Raw genomic sequence first — 9,237 nt, forward strand, 5'->3', positions numbered from 1 at the left:
GGAAACCATCTCAGGTGTGGGTATCTTGTCCTCCAGCACCACCGAGGCCAGGGTGTCCCTGCAGCACCGTCCTGGCACATGGAAGCGCTCAGGGTATGCTGGTAGGTGATGGCCACTCTGGGCAGGTGAGGAGTGTTGGCTACCAGCAAACACCTGGCTTCCTCTAAGTGTCCTCTTTCCCTGCCCACCCAGAACCAGCCACCCACCGGGATCCACACACCCTTACCCCAGTTCTGGCTTCTTGGGGCTGTACATCAAGTCCGGATAACAGGGGGCATAAAGGTGCTGCCACAGCTCCTACCTCCCAAACCCAGAGGACCTACCCTAACAGCAGGGCCAGGTGGCAGCCTGGTGGCCCACCTTCCCCAGATATCGATTCCACCACACTGGATTCCATCAAATAAACATCTTTACAAGGCACGGACCAAGAAGAAAGAACCACTGAGTCCTGAGTAAGACCCTCGTCTCCCGAAGTTACTTCCTCCTGAGTGATCTTGACCAACGCTTTATTCCTCACTTTAAATCATTTTTGTAGAGGGTCCTAATTATTCCCTTAAACACTTAGCATCATGCCTGGCACCTCGTGAAGCATTCAATAAATGGCTCTATTACAATTATTAAAGAGCTTCCTGGCATGCTGATGCAAGTTAGAGCAAACTAAAATGACTCTGACAGCTCCCTAATGTTGACACCTCCCACCCCCACGCCCCCTCCACCCCTACCACACTGGTGTTAATTAGAATCCTCCTTGGGTGTTTTCCAGAGATGGGGTTTTACACTTATTCTGGGTTGCAGAACTAGAATAAATGGAAGCAGGTTTCAGTTCAACTGAGAAAAAGCAAAATGTTTTGAGGGTAGTGAGCTCCCCATCGCCTTATGTGAACAAGCTGGCCTAGATGACCATTTTGCACTAATGCTCTGGAGCATAAATCAACACGTATTACTATTTCTCAGAACACAATTGTATTAGAAGTCTCTTGAATGAAATGGTAGTGCCAGTAGGCTGTAATGCCTTACGTCACTCTTTGGCAAAACAAAAAATTGGCCATCTTACTTTGGCCCTCCAAAAAAGGTTTTTTCAAGTTGTACCAGTTTGTGATATCGAAAATTGTAACCCCCACTTCAAAGAGACCTCATTCCTGGATCTAAGGTTCAAGACCCTGACACTGACGCCTACACAGCTTGTTTGGTGCCCAATTTGGGCCCATGAGTCCTTGAATCTAAAACATGGCTCAGATCAATCACAGAAATCCCGGGGGCAAGTACAGAAGAGGTGCTTTACCAGCAAGTGCCACTGGGGCTATGCTGAGGGAGGGGACTAGGTAACTGTCACTTAAGAGTTCTAGCAGATGGGAGATGAAAACCTGGACTCGGTGCCCTCGCTAGTCTTCCTCCTGGAGTGCAGGACCTAGCAGGTGGCCTGATCCCTCCACCCACCCACACTCAACCTCCTGTCTTCCCCTCAGGGAAACTGTCTCGGAACCCACTGTGGCAGTGACCTTCCTCCGGGGAAGACAGTGGTCTCAGGATTTAATGCCAAATGAGGAGTTAGCAAGAACAGACAGACCCAGGTTCTTGTAACCACTTCTCCCCACCCACTCTCAAGGCAACCTCCCTCCTAATCACCTGGAAAGGAAATCCCTTTCTCAACTCTTCAAGCTTTGAAAAAAATCACCCACTTTTATAACTCAGGGCTTGCTGTGGTTGACCGCATTACAAATTCAAGACACCTGGCCAGCTACACCCAAGGGTCACAGCCTAACAAGAGGGATGTGTGTAGCCCAAGGTCTTTCTAGCATAGAGGGCAGATACGGGAAGGGCAGTGTATGACGGAGGTCCCTTTCATGGTCCACCTCTCCCTCATCCCCAGCCAAGCCAGGTAGACCCCAACTGTCCCAGTTTCTGACAAGACGCCCCCAGCCCTGTCCCATCCCACCAGAACAAGGAGCTGGAGGACAACATGGAATCAAGTATACATTTTAAAAATTGTTTAATGGAACATAAACTCCTTTAGAAAAACATTCAGCCAGGTGATAACACCCATAGAAAAAAACACCAATCTTGTGTTTATCTTTTTTTAATTTGGCATTTGTTATTTGCATTTATATTAAAGCAAAGTGCATCTTTTCTTTTATTTTTCTTGTTTATACACATTGCACAATACATAAATAATGATGCTTATAAAACGTCTTTATATTTACAAGTAATAATATATTTATATATAACATAAAATACATTTTTTTTCTTTAATAAATCTCAGGTTTTGTTTTTGTTTTTTTTTTCAGGAGTCCTTTCTCAAAGCACTACAATGCTAAATTTCCAATGAGAATGCTTCTCTTGTTCATTTAAACCTTTGTAGTTAGAAAAATAGCTTATGTTAAAGTCTAAACATGCTCATTGAGCTAAGAGCAGTGTCAACATATCATACGAGCGTATGAGTTGTAGAAGAAACGAAAGAAGAGTCAGGTGTCAGCCCAGGATGGTACCTTGGGTTATGATGGACCAAATCCTTCTTGGTGGGAAACGGGGGCTGCTCCCCTCGCTGGTCTAACAGAAGAACTCAACACATAGGCTGCAGGAGGGCAGGGAAGTGCTGAGCTGGTTTTCTGAGTCCGGGACAAACCTGATGTAAGCTGGGCAGGGTGGCGGCTGAGGGGCCTGAGAGGACACTGGGTGAGCAATACTGTGATGAGGCTGCCCCGGCAGCCCTCTGGAAGCCCATCTTGGAGACATCCAGGAGCAGGTGGCCAAAAAAAGGAAAGACATGACAATGGAGGGGAGTAAGACAAGCTTGAAAACAACCGGTTCTGGTTCAGCCTCTTGCAGGGGTGTTTCTAAGAAGCCTGAGGACAGGCCCGGTCCTAAACGGGGATAGGAGGGGCGGGGCTTCCCCAGGCTGGGGGCAGAGCCTTGCTTCTGGCAGAGGACGGGACACCTGTGGCCAGCTTGCCCAGGTACTGTCTCTGCCCCACTAAGTATGTCCAAAAGGCAAGACAGACACAGCTGGGGGAGCGAAAACCTCTCAGCCGGAGATATCCGTAAGAAACACACAGAGCACGCTGTCTCCCCCATCTGTTATTCACTCACTCTCACACTCACACACACACACACACACACTCTCTCTCTCTCTCACTCTCTCACTCACTCACACGCCCTGACAAGTGAAACAATGAACCCAAAGTTAGGGCCCGCTTTCCATCATACACTGTTACTTGGTGATACTGATTTTTGCTTCCCCTTTTCATCGTATGAGGGAGTCTTGCCTACTATACAATCCCCTCAAACCCCAACAATTCTTTTCATAAGCTATTTCTCAAAGAACGCAACAAAACAACATAAACAAGAATGACAATAAGGGGGGGGGAGAACAATGACCAAAGAGTTTGCATGAAAAGCAAGCACTCAGGAGGGAAATATTAGCAGCAAAGTAGTTTGGACTGGGCCCGCTCGGCTCACGCTCTGTCCTCTCCCCACGCGGCTACCGGCTGTTGAAGATGACCTCCAGCCAGCACGGGCAGCTGCTGATGAACTGGCGGGTGTAGCACTGGCCCCAGCCCTTCACGAAGCTGATCTGCACAGTGAAGCCAGTCCACGGCTGCTGCATGAACTCGTGGTCGTTGGGCCGCTGCAGGCTGTATGCTTTCTCGTAGTCAAAAGCCTTGATGGAGAAACCGGGAAACACTTTGTGTACCAACAGCGTCCTGGAGTCCGGGTTGTCCAGTGTGGCTGACTTGATGAAGATGGGATAACTGCTGCGGTTGTACACCCACACGCCATCCACTTCCCGCGTCAGCTGGATGCCACAGCCGATTTTGCTCCGCACTTTCTGCACCAGCTGACTCTTGTTGTCCGAATTGAGCTGTCCGAGGCAAAAGCCGTTCCCCTGAGGTAGATCATAGAAGATATCCAGGGAGGGCTCCTGGACACAGTAGAGCCTCCCCACTCGCGTCTTCTCCTCCCAGTATGCCACCACGCACCAGTGTGACCGATCCCCAGGCTCCAGAAGAAGTTGGGAATCTACAAAACAAAATGGCGGACATGGTTGGTTCGTGGTGATGGGGAATTGGCTTTTCGTCTTCCTCCTGGAATCAAGACACACGTATACACACGCACCCCCAGAACCAGCTCATCTCTCAGTACAAGCCTGGAGAAGGTGGTGATGATGATATTGGGTGTGCTGCAGGCTCATCGGTCATTCTACAGGGGCCCGGGAATCTTGACCCACTGATGGAAGAGCCCAGCTTTTAAGCAGCAGCTGGCTGGGGTGCCTCTTCCCGCCACTCCCCCCCCCCATCCTGCCAAGGACTTAGGACACGTGTGTGTGTGTGTGTGTGTGTGTGTGTGTGTGCCATATATATATATATACACCCCCACCTGGCCAAAGGAAGCCCCATCCCAGCAGAGCTCAGAAGCCAGGGGACCCCTTGTAACTTAGCTGGCCCTGGTTTTAAAGCTATAAAGCCTTATAATATGTGGCCTAGAATTAGTTCTTTCAACTAGTTGGCACCTTGAAGGCCAGCTGCCTCAGGCCTTGGTCATCATGAGAAAACCGTTCTCCAGAGGAAGGCACAGCCAGACCTAGGACCCAAGGCTCCACACTCTGTGCTTATCACCCAAGTCTCAGCTCAGTGACTTGGTCATAAGGGAGTGCTATCTGGTAAAAATTTAAATGGAGGTGGTTTGGGGCAAACATCTTCCTAATACATCAACAACGCTCAGTGTGTCTGTCGGCGGCGGCTCTGTACACCAAGAGTGACTTCGTGTCCAAAAGGCCAAATCACAATACACAGGCTGGTGTTAACCCAGATTACCTTAACAAAACTTCCTCCAGGCCAGACAGAAGATTATGTGTCTAAAATGGGTCCGGCCATCCTTAAAGTGCCCTTCCCTGCCCGCACCCTGTCTCCTCTCCCAGAAGCATCTGGACTCATGCCCTGCCCCCTCCTGCCTCCCTCCCCTGGAGGCCCCACCCCGGCTTTCCTAGTTGTGTTCTTCTTCCCACAGGCAGCCTGGGAGACTGCCGTGATTCTGGTAAGGTGATTTTTTCCTAAACAGGCGCACGGAGGTCTTTAAAAGGAGGCTATATGGAAGGAAAAGGGGGGCCCTGCGGCTGGCATACCAACTCCTCCTTAAGCGGGAGCCAGCAAGGCAGGCCTCAGACTGGGAACCATAAATCTCTCCAGCGGCCACGCTGCAGGAACGCTGTGGTTTGTGGTGGCAGGGCGGAGACCGGAAGTCTTGTATTTGTTAACAAAAATGGGGAAAGGCAGGGGGGAGAGCCCCGCAGCAGAGGCCCTCTCCTGCCCTCCCTGCAGCCGTAGCTTCCCGCTTGCTGGGGGGCTTTGGGGCATGAAGGCGGGGGGACTTTGGGCTGTGAGATGTCTTTTGGTGTGTTTGGCCTTTTTGATTTTTGGAACAACTGGGCTTTGGAGAGTGGATGATGCTGGGTTATACAGTGTGGCAATGGGGGAGGGGGGCGCGGGCGGCGGGGCGGGGAGAGAAGGGCTGGGAGCCCATGTCTGCTGCTGCCCCAGCTGGCCGGGTAACCCAGTGCAGCTCAGCACACAACCCCTTCCAACGTTTACAGGTATGTTAGGACCTGGGAACCAGTGGGCTCCATGAACTTTTTTTTTTTAAGCAGCAGCCAATCTTGCAGGGAGGTGTCCCATGAATAAGTGTACAAATGTGCACTGTGACCCACTGAGGCAGCCACAAACACACACACCCCGAGTAGCTCGCGCCTACAGACACCCCACTGGCCTTCTCAAACGCCTGCCCAGACAGCTACATAAAAAGCTGAGGGCTCACTGCGTTCCCTCAATCCCCACCCCATTGAAAATCAACCCCAGAAAACGAGCCTGTCACCCTTCCCACACCCCCGCCAACACATGCATCTATAAAGCACAAGAGTGAGAGAGACTGTGTGTCCGTGAGTATGAGCACACGGGTGAGTGCGTGTGTGTGCGTGCATAAGGAAAAACAAGAGAGGGACAAGGGCTCCAAGCAGAAGGTGACTCATCAGGCATTAACTTGTTTCTGCAAAGTATCCATCAACTGCTAATAAACTCGTGAGTACTGGCAATCTTTGAACTTTCTTGCCAAGGGAGTCCAGCTCTGAAAGCTACACCAAAGACCCGGGACATCCACATAAATAAGGCCGCTCTGGCGTGCAAAAGTGTGTTGGAGACGGCCCTCTTCTGGAAGGCACAGGGTGGCCCCCGCCCATGGGGGAGGGTGTTTTGAAATGTAAGAAGCTCTCCCTTATTATCCCAATTCAGGACAACAAACCTGGCCTGGAAAGGAAGACTCAGGTTGTTGCTAGGAGGGAGGCTCAGGAGACCCTCAGCGGAGCCTCACAATACTTTGTTTCATGGAGCCCAGCCGCCCTGAAACCTGGCACCCGCTGGCAGGGAGGAGGAGGAGGTGGTGCGGGGGCCTGGGATCGAGTTGCCCCCGTGCCAGGCCCACCGGCAAGGGTGGGGGCTGCATCTGCCCAATGGGCCTCTGGGGGCAGAGGAAGTTGGGCAGGGGGGCTGGGGCCTGAGGTCGGCCCAGCGCCCTGAAGGGGGAGAGGAGAGGGGGGAAACGTTCTGGCGGGTTTCTCTTTCATCTGTGCAGCCCGCCAGTCCACCCAGCAATTTGCTGCCAGACATCCCTGGAAAAAGCCTTTTTCTGTTGAGGTTAATGGCCCAGCCCAGATAAACGGCAGTGTGTGGGTGTCCCTGTGTGTGAACAAGGCCCCTGAAAGCCCTCGAGGTGCCCTAATCTCACACAGCATGACCCCTGCCTAGTCCTCGCCCCACCTCCAGGCAGCCCCCATGGCACCCTGGAGCCTCCCAGCACCCTGATAGCGCTTCTCCTTGCTGCTCCTGGACTGTCTCTGAGCACAAAAACAGGGTCTCCGGAAAAACTATCGCAACAACGAAGGGGCCCCCTCTGTAAGGAGTCACACTTCTGGGGCCTGGCACAGCTTCCCACGTTGCCAGTTCAGAGATTGTCCTCCTTTGCCCCAAATTCCCCACTACTTGGGCTTGTTTCTGGGAAGCGCTAAGCATCATCTTCAGAGAAACCCAGTTCCCTGAACTGGGCCCACAGCCCACAAGCATCGCCCCACAAAGGTTTGTGCTTAGCTCCTGGGGGCTCCCCAGCCCTTGTGGTGAGGACCTTGGAGGATCTGACACAGAAGTCCCCCCTGGTTAGCTGGTTACCAGGACTAAGGAACAGTGTCAGAGGCCCAACTTGGCTTCTTATCATGGTTGCTGATTCTTAAACTCCAAAGGCAAAACTCACAGCCCCTTGTTAATTTCCCTCAGCTTTATAACCTTTTCCGGTATTTTCAACAACTTTTCTCCCTCCTCAGAAAACTGTACAGGGGCTTGTTTTAAAACTATATTTGCGCATTTTTAAAGCATCCAAAAAAAAAAAACCAAAAAAAAAAAATCCCCAAAAAAAACCTGTGTTGTAAAGAGCTAACTAATCAGATGCCTGCTCACAATTTTTTTCTTTTATTATAGTTCAGGGAATTTTTGGAGCAACCCCAGAAAAATGCTGAATCTGCCTAAAATTCCTGCAAGATTGTTTTCCCCCCTCTTCCTCCCCGTTTCCCTTAAAGCATAAAATCTACCCTTTAAAAGGAAGGGGGAAGGTGGGTATTGAGAAGGGGAAGGATTGCGCCTTGTGTTTGCACTTGCATTAGGGAAGACCACTTAACAAGGAGTGCCCTGCCTCCTTTTACAAAGAGTTATTTAATTACCCTGGCCATGAATGAACAGACCAGACCGTTCTAGAAGACCAGAGGCGCTCATGAATGAATCTCACGCCCCGGGTCTCAATGGCAAGGCACGGGATGAGCAGACCTCAAGGCCAGATTTTAGGTAAGCGAGGAATTTTCCTATTTAAATGTTTTTACTTGAATGTGTAAGGAGATGAAGAAAAATGGAAAGAGAGAGGCAAGACCAAGTTCAAGTGCCTCGGTGGTGGCACTTCCGGATTCTGGCTTATGAAGTCAACCATGAGGCCAGAGAGGCTACACTGTTCCCAAAACACCCAGTGGGATTATGAGAACACAGGCACGCATGAGAGTGAGGCCGTCTGAGCATGGCTGTACCCACACATGGGTGATGCTGATGGGGAGACGGGGTCCCCAGGATTCTGGCCTTTCAAAAAAGGGACACACTTGAGAAATGAAGCCAGTACAGAAAGAGCCACAGCAGCTGGCACCTAGTGCATTACATGCACCCAACTGCCAGGGCACAAGAGGGCAAGAGTAAAAGGTGGGTGTGGAGAGGTCTCAGTTGCTCTCCTCTCTGTGAGATACTTGGATCCTAAAGGGGTAATACTATTACTGTGCCAAAATCCAACAGTGGGACGGGCCTGTAGCCCCCTCCCTAGTGGTCCAGCAGAGCAGGAGGCTGAGGATGGAGAAGCCAGGGAGACGGCGGCCTGTGCAGAAATAGCAGCCTCACACAGGGTGATGAGGGCAAATGAAGGGTATAAAAGTAGACCCAGAAGTTGAGCCTGGCAACCCTGGAACACAAACATCACCACGCCTCGCCCGCGGCAGGTCCAGGGTCCTCCTTCTTCGGGACTCCGGCGCCGCCAAGGGTTGCCTCATCCTGTCCTTCCCCTACATCAGACATCTCAAAGGTTAAGAGCACCTGTCAGCTCAGCTCCCCACCCTGGTCAGGAAACAGGCTGTTCTGAGAGCAGCCATCCCACTTCAGGGACAAGGGCTGAGATAAAAAGGGACCTGGTGCCAATCCATCCAATCTATATTCTCATCCCAAACACTCACAATTATCAAGGACCCTTACTGGTCTCTTGTTTTCAAGAGGCAGATAGCTAAAAACTAAAGCAAACACACAAAAACTGGCTGAGGTGTCTGGGTTCAGTTTGGGTTTTTGGGGTCAGCTCTAACCTGCCATATTTTCAACCTCATCAGGACACCAAAGATCACGCCAGGGCTCCCTCAGAGTCCTAAGACAGCAGACAACTTTAGGGTTTCGAGCAAGTTACTCGTGGGGTCAAAACAAACTCAAAACAGTTCGGACTAACTCTCAAGTTACCCAGAAAACGCTCAGACCCAGCCCTTCACCACTGTACCAAGCTCCTTCACCAAAGGGATCAGAAGATGCCTTCTGGTAGGTAGGTAGGAGGCAGGACTGAGAAAGTTGATTTTCTTTCAGGGCCCTGTGACAAGATTGTTCCCATTGAGGTGGCTGGACTGGGGGCGGGGGG

At 51.1% G+C, this 9,237-nt stretch overlaps 1 protein-coding gene across 1 annotated transcript in view; it reads right to left on the bottom strand.

Moving 5' to 3' along the window:
- Positions 1-1,977: 1,977 nt before the first annotated feature.
- Positions 1,978-9,237, bottom strand: part of SMAD7 (SMAD family member 7) — a 31,575-nt gene continuing 24,315 nt past the window's right edge. The window contains exon 4 of the mRNA XM_019652763.1: positions 1,978-4,017. Within this exon, the coding sequence (XP_019508308.1) occupies positions 3,479-4,017 (539 nt within the window). The 3' untranslated portion in view covers positions 1,978-3,478. The remainder of the gene's footprint in view (positions 4,018-9,237) is intronic.

The sequence above is a fragment of the Hipposideros armiger genome, unplaced genomic scaffold, assembly GCF_001890085.2.
Source record: "Hipposideros armiger isolate ML-2016 unplaced genomic scaffold, ASM189008v1 scaffold_186, whole genome shotgun sequence".
Classification (NCBI taxonomy): domain Eukaryota; kingdom Metazoa; phylum Chordata; class Mammalia; order Chiroptera; family Hipposideridae; genus Hipposideros; species Hipposideros armiger.